Source organism: Haliotis asinina, chromosome 5 (assembly GCF_037392515.1).
Source record: "Haliotis asinina isolate JCU_RB_2024 chromosome 5, JCU_Hal_asi_v2, whole genome shotgun sequence".
NCBI lineage: Eukaryota > Metazoa > Mollusca > Gastropoda > Lepetellida > Haliotidae > Haliotis > Haliotis asinina.
Window position 1 is genome coordinate 55,415,191 of NC_090284.1, and position 15,724 is coordinate 55,430,914.

The 15,724-nt window shown below is 40.3% G+C and overlaps 1 protein-coding gene across 1 annotated transcript; it reads right to left on the reverse strand.

Annotated features, from left to right (window-relative positions):
* Positions 1 to 243: 243 nt before the first annotated feature.
* On the reverse strand, positions 244 to 15,714 carry LOC137284845 (interferon-induced GTP-binding protein Mx-like). Its single transcript, XM_067816863.1, has 14 exons — positions 15,555 to 15,714; positions 13,375 to 13,593; positions 12,324 to 12,475; positions 11,946 to 12,101; positions 11,134 to 11,272; positions 10,804 to 11,002; positions 10,330 to 10,405; positions 8,519 to 8,641; positions 7,939 to 8,089; positions 5,520 to 5,764; positions 3,755 to 3,872; positions 3,583 to 3,660; positions 3,112 to 3,179; positions 244 to 2,216 (listed from the first exon to the last, which is right to left on the reverse strand). Exons 1-14 carry the CDS (start codon positions 15,619 to 15,621, stop codon positions 1,995 to 1,997), a joined length of 2,013 nt encoding a protein of 670 aa, XP_067672964.1. The 5' UTR covers positions 15,622 to 15,714; the 3' UTR covers positions 244 to 1,994.
* Positions 15,715 to 15,724: the final 10 nt, after the last annotated feature.

Genomic DNA, 15,724 nt, shown 5'->3' on the forward strand with positions numbered 1-15,724 from the left:
CGGAAGTCCGAAGGTTTTAACAACTATACTACCTCGCCGCCCTTTTAAGGAAAAAAACTAACAGACATGTGAAAGGCAGGAAGACTAAAAATCTCCAATGCTGAGAAATAGTCTCGTATTTCATGGCAAAGAGGGTAATAAGAAGGAAACATGGCGCCTTTCAAGAAATGTACCCTGTACATCGAAAATTTAAACAGACGCTACATAATGAAGGCGCATCATGCTCCATCATAAAAACACAACTGCAACTCAGCAACATGAATGTTTAGTAAACTAATTTAGTTACATAATCTACAGAGAGTTACGAAATGAATTCAAGGAGATTGCTAATAGAACAAAAAAGAAGAGAGTAACACCAAACACATTATTGTACATGGCAGAGATGATCTCAGATCATGCTGGAGCATTCTTATGCGAGAACAGAATTAACACATTATCTGCAACTACAACACGAGAACAGTGGCGATAATATGTTGAAAATCTGCTGTTTGTTCCAAAGTACTGCGATTGGCATTCTGGAAATCGAGGAAGTAAAGAGTGGGGAGAATTGTAATGGATGCACAACTTCTTCATTCTGTAGAGGGGACATTTCGACATAGATTCTAATGCCTTTGCTTGGCACCACTTGCTTGACGACATTAGAATCTGTGTCGAAGCATCACCCATGCAGAATAAAGGAGTTGTGTGTTCATAAAAATTCTCCTCATCCTACTCTACACAGCTTGATGAACACCAAGATGCGTTGTTACACACAGTACAATAGATGACAGAAATGTAAATGAAATAAACATACAATTGAAATAAATACACTTGTTGAAAATGACATTTTCGTGTTCTGGTCAGGATGTGTAAAGAGATTAAAAAATGAACAACCTACGCCGTAGCAAAACACACAATTATTCTTGAAAATAAATAGATTCAACATATTTGAACCCAGTCTGTCAAATGCAATGCACACCTATGTCAAACTCAACAGGTATAACTCTGACAAGAAATTGTCAGGGTTACAAACCAAGCTACACTCGCTCATTCGCTACACATCAAGCACTACAACTGGTTCAGCCTGACCTGATCAAGTGAATGCATTGCGTGACCGTGTCACAACTAGTTGTTTCTATTACTGTGTAGGGGTGTCAGTTAATTGTCAACCGTTTGACATCGCAGTGTCGCTAAATGGTCAGCATTGTCCTAACTTTTTATCAAAAAGAAGCTACATGTTGTTTACAGCAACTGGGTGTAGAGAGCGATACGAGCGGGAATCGGATCGTGAATATAACTGACGCCTGCACGTTGTAGAGTTAGTAAACCGAACCGGATAGCATGTGGCGGTATAAACAATATCCAATTAAAACGTGAAATGATTGTGTTTTTCAGAAGTGTTGTCTTCTAGGACAAGTTCTGTGACGAATCCATGTATGCATGCTTGCACAAATGTAACACTAAAGACAAGGTCGACTCCACTATTTAATGAAATTAACTCGACCTGCCGATTGTGCCATTTGACATCCCGGGTCAAGTTCAGGCCAAGCAGAAGAATCTATACGCCATTATTAAGCGTAACTGAACGCATATAACATATCTTAAACTTAGCAAATAGAATAATGTTTGAGTTTGCTCAATTCAGAGCATCAATCTCCACGGCAATAAGCTCAATTCAGAGCATCAATCTCCACGGCAATAAGCTAAATTCAGAGCATCAATCTCCACGGCAATAAGTGAAACCTTAAGGCTGGTCCCCTTCATCACATTTTTCATCCGTGGGAATAAACAGTATTAAACACCCTAAATGGCATTCATATAAGAACACACATCTGTCAAAACCTAAAATGGTATTTTCGATACATCATGTCTGAATGCTTAGATGTCATTTTAAGCTTCCTTTCAAAACGCAAAATTTCATGTTAATTGACATGATGCTCTCACTTGTCTTTAAAGAGTACAAGTGCACTTTCTGTCAGAAACAATGACAGTGCCAGGGTTGACATTGGTGAAAGCTATATTGTGTCCAGCTCTTCTTCTGCCAGAATCAGTCTTTGATGACGAGATTTGCATTCATTCCTCACATAAGCCATGTCTGGATCTTCCTGGATGTGCACCATGGTTTTTTCATCCGAGGCAATATCCATGAGTAGGATTCGCATTTCCTTTACCTGTTCCCGGAACACGTGCTGCTGAATAATCATGGGAATGACGTCACACAGACGCCGTGCAGCAACCTGAAATAATTCAAAACATAGACTGCTGTCCAGAAAACAATCATATACTTTATTACATGAAATAACTACATGAAAACTATCAGATACACTTAATACGTCATCATATTATAAATCGTATACGCAAATTAATATTGAAAAAAAAACGTCCCGTGACATTGACCTTAGGTATCTCCTTATTGCATGCCCTAAAAAATGTACTGTCAGAAATGCCGGTAGAAAAAACAACTGTTTTAGGCTGTTCTCTGGATCCCTAAAATTTACACAACTGCAAATAGGATATGTCGAAATAGCTCACTTCGGCCTAACTGGGCATTCACTGTGATGCGGAAGAAGATACCCAGAAAAAAACATGTCGGAAAAAAATCGGACAAAACTTGAAATGACGATGGACTGTTGACTGATCAGGCTTGTAATGCACGCGCTGCCTACAGGCACAATGGGTCATCTCAGATATATTTTGTAAGTTTTCATGTGTGTTGAATATGTCTCATCTATTCATGAGCATCTTACATCTCTTTCTTTCTTCGACCTTTGTGATACAATATCATCACACACAAATATGCATAAAGCCATGGGTCGCTCTGGACTTAGCAAAAATCCGCAGTGCTTACTTCTGTACTAACATCTCATCAGGAAAGTCCTTTTTTACGTTTCCTATCACTACTTTCCTATGTCCTACCATTGGAACTGTAGTTAGGCCGAACTATATGTTCATCAACAGCATGAACATGATCACTTCTGAATTTTTCTAGCCCGGATCCTCATGGGCTTTCTGGAAAGAGGTACATCCGGTTTGAAGTATTTAATATCTGTTGAGACACACTATTGCGGGAGACTTCAAATTCATGAAACACATCATCATGAAAACTATTACGGGTAATATTCGGCACTATACCTGACAATAGGATCGTAGACTCATCAATGCCTTGCCTACATCGTTCACATCGTCATCGTTCACACGAACTGAAATACAGAAACAGTCAATGAAAACCTAACTTCGCTAACAAACAGTTGCTTAGTTAGACTCGTTGACTTGGCTGACATATCATCGTATCCGGGGCGAATAATTTGATTATTTCCTGATTGCTTATTATGGATGAAGCCAACAAACAAAGCCTTTCTTAATACCCTGTATATAGTGCTGAAATATTGCTGATTGCGGATTTAACCAACAAAGAAACAAAGTCTCAAAGACTACGATTCTTCTATATGATCTAGTAAATCTATACAAAGGGATACGTTACTTGTAAACGTGCTCTATCACCTGTTCTGTACTGGTTAGGTCACAGTGGCTATGGTCAAAGCAGATAACAGTTCGATGACTTAAAAGTTTTATGATGTATCTATGAGACCATGCTAACAATACCTGGCTGTGAATATCCTGACTGCGCTGCACGCGCTGCTGCTTCGGCTTCCTCCTCCTTTTTCTTCTCCTCTTCTCCTCCTAGAAGAGAAAACAGGATTGGATCATGGACCATAGCAACTATTGATAAGGATATTAATTAATGAAAGTACTTGGACAGTATATCTTTACTCACGCAATTCGCCGCCATACGTCATGTCCTGAGAGTACACCAGATTCTCCATCTCGAAATACCTTTGTATTTCCTCTTTGCATTCTTCTTGGGTCTCTTTTCGTGTCTTCATTATAACTTCCTTAAAATGCGAAGAAAACAGAAATGTTACAGGAATTTCAATATTACAGTGGAAGCTGTCAAAACCGGTATTTGTACAATCCGACAAGTTACCAACACCGGCATAAAAACCCAGTCCCATCCGTGGATTTTACATTTATCATCAGCTCTATAACCCAGCACAGTCTCTAAGCCGGATTATTTATCAAGTCCCAGTGAGTGCCTTTTTCAGTCAGTTTGCACTGTATATTCACAGTATATTTATATCCTTTACAGCTTGAAAACTATCCCACAAATTTTATATTTAACTGATGAATCATCCCTGTCCATCGGTAACAATGTGAATGAACTCAGCTTCTAGCAGATATTCAATGTGACTAGAGAATGTTTTGGTCGTTATATCTGATATTGAAGTAAGAAGGTCGAAATAAGCACATCTGGTTCTACAGATGTCGGAGCGGTGGGGTAGCCTAGTGGTTAAAGCGTCCGCTCGGCACGTCTAAGATCCCGCTTTGATTCCCCATATGGGTACAACGTGTGAAGTCCGTTTTTGATGTCACTCACCCACCAAACAGGACTGGCTCATGGACCATCCACTCACTCATGTCCTGGACTGGAAGGCAGGTTTTAAACGTTCACTTATTTTGAGCGTTGATATACTTGGCCGATAACTGTACTCTGGTTGACGAACTCGGATCGTATACCGGTGGTTATATAGCCGCAAATATAGTTGTATCAGTTGTGCAGTTATTGCCATTCCAATTCAACTCGTTTTACGCTGCTTTCGTGAAAGAAATTCATTATTTAAACCAGGTCAAAGTTCCTCTAAGTCAAAGGTTAACCATATTTCCCGTTTACTCTTCAACATGTTTGTTATGTGCACACTGACAAAATCTGACAAAGATGAATAAGTGTTATAGATTTAGTTTTTACTATGAAACAGCCCTCTAGTCATCAGAAATAAGCGGGCCCACTGCAAATATGACACGCTGTTGCCCTAAGGTGTTCGGTAAGATAAATACGACGGGCAATTAACAGTGCTGTTGTCATCTGACGTCACAGCGGGTGAGTTAATTCACCTTGGGCCTCTGCAAACGACAATGCCCTGAAAAACAGTGAGTGAGTTCAGTTTCACGCCGCACGCAGCAATATTCTACGTATATTGAGGCAGTCTTTAAATAATCGCGACTGGGCCAAATAATCCAGTGATCAACAGGATGAACTTGATCTGGGCAATTGGGAACCGGCGATGTGTCAACCAAGTCAGTGAGACTGACTACCTTCTCCTGCTAGACAAGCATAATAATAATAGAACAATTTTCGATATGTGATGACAAGGCTTCACTAGATAGTCATTTCCCCGTCTGTGAGTGTTCGCTTATAACATATACCTACGCAATGCAAAAATGAAGTTTAGTTATGTTCCGTCACAGCACATGATGATCGATTGGTCAGGCTCGCTGACTTGTTTGACACATGTCAATTCCAATTGCACAGATCGATGCTCATGCTATTGATGACTGGATTGTCAGGTCCACACTCGATTATTTACAGACCGCTGCCATATATCTAGAATATTACTGAGTGCGGCGTAAAACTAAACTCAATAACTCACAGCACATGATATCAGTGAATACAAAATGGGTAACCACAGAGAAGGAATTTATACCTTAGCTCTTTCTGCAAAATCTGGAAACTTTTCGAAACACTTCTCTGCCAGAATTTTTAGAATTGTCATCGTGCTTCTGTGGACGTCATCGAAGCATTGAAGTGCAGGTTGTTCCAGTTTAGCGATGTATTCTCGTGCATAACTCTCCACCAGCTCAAATTTGCCAAGAAAATTACAAAACTCTCGTCCTCGGGAATCTTCCATCCTCTGTTGAAGTTCGTTCCTCAGACTCTGTTTCTTAGTATCTGGAAGGCGAAAGCGTACATCTATACGTGAGTCAAACATTTGTGGTATTCTTTAACGTAAGCCTTACGTCCATTAGACACATTATCCGACTGGTGAACTCTAAACCTTGCTAGACATTCAAACATGTTCCCGTTTATGATGACATTGTTAGTTCTACTATTTCTGAGAAACTTGTCTTTTCATGTGCTATATATCATTTCGTTTTTGTATAATGACGCCTAGCATATATGGAACAATCTGTATTTTTTTTTTTTTTTTTTTTTTGGTATTGCTTTTATTCCGGTTTGTTGACATGGTTATCAATCCCCACTGACACTTAATACCAACAGACCCGTGAAGTAGGGGTAGAACAGGCCTCCAGCAACCCATGATTGCCACAAAAGGCGACTCTGCTTGTCGTTAGAGGTAACTAACGGGATCGGGTGGTCAGGTTCGCTGACTTGGTTGACACATGTCATCGGTTCCCAATTGCACAGATCGATGCTCATGTTGTTGGTCACTGGATTGTCTGGTCCAGACTCGATTATTTACAAACCGCCGCCATATAGCTGGAATATTGGTGAGTGTAGCGTAAAACTAAACTCACTCACTCACTTAATAGCAACACCAGCGTGTTTTATGTTGAAAAGCATATCAACCATACGCACCGAAAAAGGAAGACATGGTAAAAGGTTCCATATGACTTTCGTGAAAATGAAAATGTACGTGCATATAGTGACAATTATGCCAGCGAAATAGAGTCCCAAACTCGTTGAAATCATTCCTCGTTTGACACAACCGCCATGCCACGACTTACTAGAGATCAGATGAACCAATCCTTGGGACGATTGCAAGCTGGCCAAACATTGTTATGTCCATGTTAAGACAAACTACTGACGGTACGGAGCGGTATCAGGCCAGTAACAGCATGCAAGACCGACAGAATGTGCCCAACCATCTGCGGGATGTGCACAAATGTTGTGCTTTCAGTTGGTACGTTTTATGAAAGCCGATAAAAATAGCCGCGTGTGTGTCAGAGAGGACGCGAGAGTGTGTTTGTGTGTGGGTTCCTCGTTGTGATTGTTACTTAGAGCCAATTAAAATGCGTGCTTGAAAAAGACCTCTATCGACGTGGCGTTTCTTTTGTGGTTTAGTGTATTTGCTTCTCCTGCTTCACTTATAATGTTCAAACATCATCACTATTGTTTAAAGGTTTCCGTTTCTGATACAATTCAGCTGGTTAATCCCAGTTTAAATTAAAGACACCGCGGCACAAAATGATTCACGCGTCTTTCTCATATATGATGATAAAGTAGCACTATAATGAACGGTACCCTGTTATGTCTTTACAAAGTAGCATGAAGAAAGAATTAATGAAAACGATAAATGCTCCGTCCAAAATGTTGATAAAGATTATGACTAGATTAAAAACAATATATAACTGTTGCCCCATCATTATCTATGCTCTAGTTACGAAAATACACATTTCTGCTAAACTGTTCCAATAGCTGTCTGCAACAAACTTACAAAGATAACTGATTCTTTCTTTCCATTATCCTCAGGTGACACAGATATCCTTATAGATAGAAAGATATATTGGACTATTGAAAATAGTACACTTTCTCCCATTATTGCATCATTAAGCTTCAGAAACCAGAAACAACGTGACTGAATCTGAGATCTGAGAATATTTATTATTTATTAACATGAAAGTTTGAATAGTTGGGAAGCACTTGTACTTTCACGATACACACACACACACACACACACACACACACACATACACACACATATACATACACACATATACATATACACACACACATAAACACACACATACACACACATAAACACACACATACACATACACATACACACACACACGGGGCGGTGGGGTAGCCTAGTGGTTAAAGCGTTCGCTAGTCATGCCGAAGACCCAGGTTCGATTCCTCACATGGGTACAATGTGTGAAGCCCATTTTCTGGTGCCCCGTGATATTGCTGGAACATTGCTAAAAGCGGCGTAAAACCAAACTCACTCACTCACACACACACATACACACACACACACACACACATACACACACACATACAAGCACTCATACATATACGTAAGCACTCATGTGAAAAATCACTGGCCTCAGTAGCAGCTAAAATGTTTGTTAACCGTTTGTTGAGCTTCGTAACCAACTGACCTGGCTGTCTGGAGACAACTGTTTGATACAGACACGTGAAAGCCCTTCGAGCATTGCTGTAAAGGTTGTTAATGGTAGGTGGATATTTGGGGTCATCACATCGTTGTCCTTTCGTCAAAGCAATAGTAATGTTCATAAACTCGGTGACCATCTGTGAAAAGCACATCACTCCATAAAGTACTTTCTTTACAGACAAGCTTCCTTTAACTGACGAATGTTCAGGAGCACGTTAAAACTTTCAGATTTGACAGATACAAGATTAACAGAGACATAATTAATAATGGTTGAGAGAAATTACATCTTATATGGCTTAGTTTCTACTAAACAGGAAAGGGGCACTTTGTTGTAAGGGTTACAATTAACTGCATCCTCCTGAAGGTTTAAGTATTATTATGACGTAATCATTTTACTCCAAGCATTATGTGCCGCTACAAGAAAAGGCATTGAGGTTTCCGTCTATACTCTACTTGATGACGCGCATATGCCCAACACTGGTGTGTACCTTAACTCAAAGGATACTGACATCCACCTTAGCTGGAATATTTCTAAATGCTGACTCGAACTCCTGTCAATAACTTACCATGAGTGCCATCTGCCTCTTCTCGGAGGCTGTTTGTGGAGGATCCTCTCCGAGCTCATGCAACTGCCGCTCCGTCTCAAGGAGTTTGCGGCGCACATCCTCCTTCAGTTCTGGTAACAGTTTCTGCGACATGTACATGGTCCATAAGCAATGTTTATCGTAACACGGTTTGTAAGTGGCCATGGATTCAACAAATTTCATTCCTTGTTACAATATCATCTGATATGTCTGGCTTCAAAGACAGTTCATTTCAAATCGATTTTGTATCGAGGTACCCGCCTAGCCTTCTTTAAGACAAGGCTCGTGTTAGAAACATAGTATCTCGTGTTACCTTAATACACATTGTACGAGTGCCATGCACACTTTGCATCATACGATTAAACAAGAGGACCAAATTATCACTATACCCAGCAACGGCAAAATACTCTTCATGAATACGTCTGCTAATTATGGTTAGAGCATGTCAATGTTTTGGTGGGCATATGGCAGAGTGGAAGAAAAGTATTGTAAAGGTTTACAGTTCTGCTCCGGAAAAGAGCACTACCAGAAAATTCAGACGAAGTTGAACCTGTTGCCATGGAAACGCAAAAGATATTTTATTCAGATATCCAAACCTACCAAAAGGCACCACTATACCACCAGAACTATCTATGTGCCAAGTTTGGTGAAGAAACAGTGAACGGTTCTGCTCAGGAAAAGAGCACAACCACCAATTTCGATCAAAGTCAAACGTGCTGTCATGGCAGCCACAAATAATAAAATTCACGCACTGGTGAAAAAGGGACCATGTTTCCATGGTAAACAGCAAAAAATGAAATTAATATCTTGGTGTAATCCCCAAAGGGCACATCCAGGGATCATGCTTGACATATGTACCAAGTATGATGGCGCTCAACTTTGATGACAATGCCCTACTCTTGCCATAAAACGGAACAAATATCTTCGTCCATCAGCATATCAAAGCATGCCAAGGAACGTATTCCGAAGTAAATGTTCATGCAGGAGATCTGTGTGTAAAATCGGATTGAAATTCATGCATCACTTTGTAGAAATATCATACATTGACTCTGCAGTGTCGAAGGTGTCCAGTATGAAGAAACACCCGGAAACCGGGAGACCAGACACGTCAGAGCTAGTAACCGAGTAGAAGTATAAGCACGAAACTAATTGTTTATGCATATTTCGAAAACTGGTGATCAAAATGTCACGGTCGGGCCGTGAAAGGTTACAACTGGATCAGGATAATTGAATGCCCTTTGTCACAGTTCATATTATCTAATCCATGTATCAGTTTCGCAGACATTGCAGAAGGTTGTTGGAGAACATTTCGAAAATGTGACCGTGCCCAACTGACAACCTGCGGGACAAATGACAACGCACAACGTGGATATAAACTTTCACATTTGAGTGAGTGAGTTTAGTTTTACACCGCACTCAGCAATATTCCAGCTATATGGAGGGGGTCTGTAAATAATCGAGTCTGGACCAGACAATCCAGTGATCAACAGCATGAGCATCGATCTGCGTGATTGGGAACCGATGACATGACCCGACCATGTCAGCGAGCCTGACCACCCAATCCCGTTAGTTGCCTCTTACGACAAGCATAGACGCTTTTTTATGGCAAGCATGGGTTGCTGAAGGCCTGTTCTACCCTGTTCTACCCTGTTCTACCCTGTTCTACCTTGACACAGGCTCGTTGCCAGGTTATGTAGAAGCGGCCTGAATGAGCAGTCGGAAAGTCGGAAAACCGTGTACTACGAGTGAAAGCGTAATAAGTGTTCGGGGCAAAGTAATTTTGCTGCACACACCTTGATATGTCTTTTCAGCTCTCGTGACAGTCTCGATGATAGGTTGGGGACTCCCCACTGAGAAGGTCGCAAGGAACTGGAATATATGAAAAGTGCAAAAGCATTTTAGCTCAAATACATATTAACATACGTCTTATTATAAAACTCATATACTTGTGCACTTTATTTCATTTCTGCCCCAATCCCACTTCAACGGAAGTCAATAACGAGTGAGTGAGTTGAGTTTTAGGAATATTACAGCAATATCAGGGCTGGGGACACAAGAAATAATCTTCACATGTTTTACCCAGGTGGGGATTCGAATACTGGTATTCGGCGTGACAAGCCGAAGCTTTTACGATTCGGTTACTCCACCGCCCCAAGTAACGGCAGTAACGACAAGCGTGGTGTAGGTATACTGGACTGGCGCCTTATCCTTAGATGTGGGTGCGTTTCAAATGTACAAAGTCGGATTCATAGTGATTTGTAAACTACCTGAAATGTCTGTGACTTCTGAAGAAATCTTCTTCTACATCCAGTGCTTGTTTCAAAGACTGGCCTTCCGATACAGCCTCCTGACCTCGACACTTGACAATGATGTAGCCTTTGGACAGTGTGAACTCCATGTTGTTCAGGATCCTCATCACACTGGTCTCGGCTCCCTTGTCCAGCAAGTCCGGCTTGGTTAGAACACCTGCACAGATTCATTTTACGTGTTCAATAAATGCATATTTATCACCGCTTGTACATGCCAGACTTAATACAAACTTTGACATATGATTTAGAACATTGTTTTCACAGGTCACATTTATAAAAGTCACGTACCCAGAGTTCTTCCACCTTCGTCATCAAATTCCTTTGCCATTTTGAGCGCTTCACAAGTAGCTATATCCACATTACACTGTAAAACAGCAAGGATGATTGTCTCCTGGCGTTTAATATATCTACGGATCATATTTTTAATCTGAAATGTAAAAATAACTGCTTTAGTTTTGCGGTAATTGAATACTGATAGTATATTTTGAAAGAAATTAATATTCCTAAATTGCCTGCTATTGCTACAAACGTTGGTTTAAGTGTCATGGACCCACTGGGGTCTGTGTATTGGGCAACTAGTCTATTACTGTTAGACCCGAGTTGCAATTATGGACGGGCAATAGAAACACTCCGCCATGATCGTATGGAATATTTAAGAAGACTCTTCCCTTTTTGCCATAGATAGGTTATCTTTTATACAAGACCAATGGAATAACTCATGGTCTCTGTTAAGTATTTTTGCACGGATTGTGAAAGTTAATCTAAAAATGTATTTTGGGCTTGTGGCCTCGGTATTGGAATAAATATGTCTGTCTGTCTGTCTGTCTGTCTGTCTGTCTGTCTGGTTGATTATTTACAGGTTTAAAATGGCAATAATGTTGATGCGTTCGCATTCGCATTTTTGGGGATGCATCATTGCCAAATCCGCTCGAAGTGCCTCATACATTTCCATATTTCATATGTTCATCAATCAATCTATCTCAATCCGATTTCCACAAAAGTGTTGATCGAAATGGGAAGTATTCTCGGAATATGTGCAAACCCTAACTGTTTCTGTTTAAATGTTTTGCAGAGGGAGGGTCACTGTGATGATATCTTACCCTCGCTTCGATATCAAACGGTTGACCCTCGACAGCATTTCTTGCGATACCTGGCAGGTCTATGACGGTAAGGTCAGGAACATCTGATGACGTCACTTCAAGCGTAATGAGTTCATCACTAATTCCCTTGGCACCATCTGTCATTTCCTTCTGGGCGGCAAGCATGAAACATTATAATTTAAAGAGGCGTCTATACACCACGCTGTCCATACTGAAGATTCCCTTTTAAACAAACTCAAAACCTTGAAGTTTGGCATTTCATAAATTTGCAGTTACATAAGCGTTACGTGAAAAATAATGACATCATGTGTTCAGTGTTTTTTTCAATTAATGCTGTTAGAACACACCACGAGGTACATGTTTCATTGTTTAACAACCTTTCCGCACAAGGTCTCCGACGCTCTCTCTGTTCAGAATGACTTCCTTGTGGGGCACATCATGTTTGTCCTTATACATTATCTTTCCCTCCCACGTGTCCTCATCCTCTGAGTGCTTCATCCGCATCTCCAACGGGCACCTTGTCACAATACCTACAAACACGAATACACACTTTTTGTTTTTCTCTACTTTAAGTGCATGTGCTTTCAATTTCAGACATGTAGGAATATTTCAAATATAACAAACCAAGTCTAGTTATTTCAACATTACTGGTCAATACAAGTCGCGTGATCAAAGACATTTGTAAACAGAGTTGTGAGAGTTTTAACGTTACTTAGACTTGCCGAATGTTGATTGGTTGCAAGTTATTCTTGCAGGCCTTTAGCCGCTTCAGACCTGTTCTGTTGACTTTATAAGCAAACTGGCTTGAGGTATCAGATATCTAAAATATAGCTTACAAACGTTTGGTAAACTATCCACAAATAATTTAATTGTTATCTGTGTCATTATCACGTGAAGCCATGCTTAGTGTAAGGTTATATACAGGTAGGGCTGCACAGCATTACCGGTATACCGGTATATCGCAATACGCTCTTCAAACAATAAGCATAAAGAGGCAAAGAAAATGTAATGTTTTTTGTGACTCTTATGAATTCATTCGCAACAACTTTTTTCCTTCGTTATTCAATGACAAAACAACATAATATAATACTATAAATTTAGTGAAAAAAACCAGAATCCTTGACAATGCAACCTAATTTTGATATTGCTGTTATCAGAACCATAACATATATGCTTAGGGACTAATGTAGAAAATAGGATCGACAAGTACAATTTGTAGTACTTACTGTCAAACACTTAAGTTCCCAATTTGTCGCAATATGTATCGCAATGCGGGTGCCTGAATCGCAATATGCTCCAATACAGTTTGTTCGCCAATACACAGCATTATGTGACAGTGTACAAAGGTGCTTTCCTTACACTGATTTACTGTTTGACGTCATTGCAGGTGTGGCCTTTATAATAGCCTGATAAAAAAAACACAGCCTACCGGTTCCTCTTGGAAGTTGTACACCAGAGATTGCTTCAAGTACTGAGCTCTTCCCGGCACTCTGGTCCCCGATGACGGCGACGGTAGGAAGGTTGATGTCTCTGTCCAGACCATATCCACGTAGTCTATCGACCAGGTCTATCAGGGGGCGAACCTCAGCATCGAAGGACAAGAGTAGGGCTTTTGTTCTCTTCGCAGGCGACACTATAGTTTTTGGCTCTGTGGAACGATTGTACATAACTGAATCTGAATATATATCAGGAAGAGATGTCACAGAGCGCTACTTAGCACGTCTAGCTACGTCCATTGCACCATTAAGAGCCCAGAATGGTTTATGTTGTCTGTATCTGTACTTTGGACAAAATACAAAGCAATTAAGATTGCTTCATAAGAAAATCTGTAGTTTGGCATGAAATGCATAATATTTATTATTTATGGACCCAGTGTTTTTGTAAATAACTCTTCATCCGATGAGATTTTAACGTAAAGGATAATTCTCACTAAAGGGATTCGTGGTTCATGTTGAACAACTCGGAGAAATAAACTCCGTCTGATGGTTAACAGTTGGCACCCACCTTACCCTATTCACAACCTGCATACCTGTCACGTGCAAAGGTGACCTACATTGACAAACGTTGACCTTTCTGACCCAACACTGCCGCTGTTAAAGGTCATTGGCTCTCTCCCTCTGCAAGCAGTTGCATTCTGCTGTTTAATTTGTTCACAGTTACATAGACAGATTCTTTTATACAAATGCATAAAATCGGTGATTTACAGTGTGATTATGTTGTCTGACAAAACATAGACTTGCAAAGTTTGAGATCGTTTGGATCATTGGATGAAGAGTTATTTATTAAAAAACCGGGTCCACGTGCATTTCGTGCCACATTGAAGCCTTCCTTATATGTAGTTTTGAGTTTTGGCAAAAAGTGTGACTGTGTAAGAATTTACGATGAAATGACAACGCGATATTGCAGCTCTGTACTGTCTCAGTTTGGTGACTGAATAAGGAAACCCATATATTCAAATGAATCAGCAATTACTTTCAGGGGAAGTAATCATGTCTATATTTATTTCATCTCCCAATTGAGATAACTCATTCATCTCAAATTGTAGATAACTGATTCTACTTCTGAACCTGGTACTTTAACTCATTCTTTTCAACTATGATCTAAGGGAGCTAAATCGGGCAAAACAAAGCGTCAGTGTAAAACGACATTGCACTATAAGTGACTGCTCAGTGTCGAATTTCGTTTCACTTTTTTTATTTTTTATTAGCTATTTCATAAGCCAAATGGTGTGTCAGTCTTCGATGCATGTCACAGTTGAAAAACAAGGTTAAAGAAGCATACTGGCAAGCGAACAGTTATCGCCAATACATCAACATCGCACTTCAGCTTTTCAAACCCTTTACGCCACATCTATAGATGAAATGATTGACTTAACTATATTAATTGCTGCTACACAAAATGACGTGAAATGGCTGACCCTCTTATTTATTTCACGAGATGACTGAAATCTGGGGGCATTTCACAAAATGACTGTTTTCACAATCTGAATGTAACATATACACAAGAATATCTAAATGTGTGGTCGGAAATGACGACGAGCGAGGCGGCCGAGGCAGCTCACTGACAATCAACATTAAGAGACTGTGCAGTCTTAAAGGTGTTGAAAGTCAACATAATTTGATAACAATTTGATACGAATTCGTAGATATGATCCAGCCGACAACGTGTATTGTCACGATCAGTATCTGGCTGTGTGGGAATATGGCTAATCCCCAGACTCATGAAGCCATATTCAAGGAAATCTACTGACGTCACACCCTGACAACGGTTTCTACACAGCAGAGCGTCATGACATGAGGAGATCAAACATTTGACAGTCAGTGCACATGTGGCAACGATCCGACAGGGTATGTTGACATTCCATAGTCACAAATGTGCAGGTGTGCGTGACACACGATTTTACTGGCTGGGCTTAGAGACGTTGAGAATGATTTACACATTAATTTTGAATAAATAGCATCACAAGTGAATCCCATAACATATAAATCCTATATCCTCTCGTACATGCAAGGAATGTGATATATAAATTATAAACAAATGAACTAAAACTACTCACTCGAAATTGTTGGTCTCTAGGTAATAAACCATACCGGTTTTGCCTATCCTTACCGGTATCAGGCGATGGTGTCGTTGCCGTTGGCGCGGAATAGCCGTTCTTCCTCTTTGCTCTCCCCATTGTGTCTGTCGGTTTCTCTTTTGCCTAAGCTATCTTGCAAACTGGTTACAGACACAATTTACACGATGAAATTCACAAAGCTTGCAACACACTGGTCTGCGCA

What these genes read in the sequence shown, in the direction of transcription:
- LOC137284845 (XM_067816863.1), bottom strand. Translation starts at nt 15,621, where the DNA reads ATGGGGAGAGCAAAGAGGAAGAACGGCTATTCCGCGCCAACGGCAACG. An exon ending in AGCTGAAAAGACATATCAAG is followed by an intron (nt 8,642 to 10,329) that starts GTGTGTGCAGCA and finishes TACATGTCGCAG; the next exon opens with AAACTGTTACCAGAACTGAA. An exon ending in GTCAGGATATTCACAGCCAG is followed by an intron (nt 3,180 to 3,582) that starts GTATTGTTAGCA and finishes TCTGTATTTCAG; the next exon opens with TTCGTGTGAACGATGACGAT.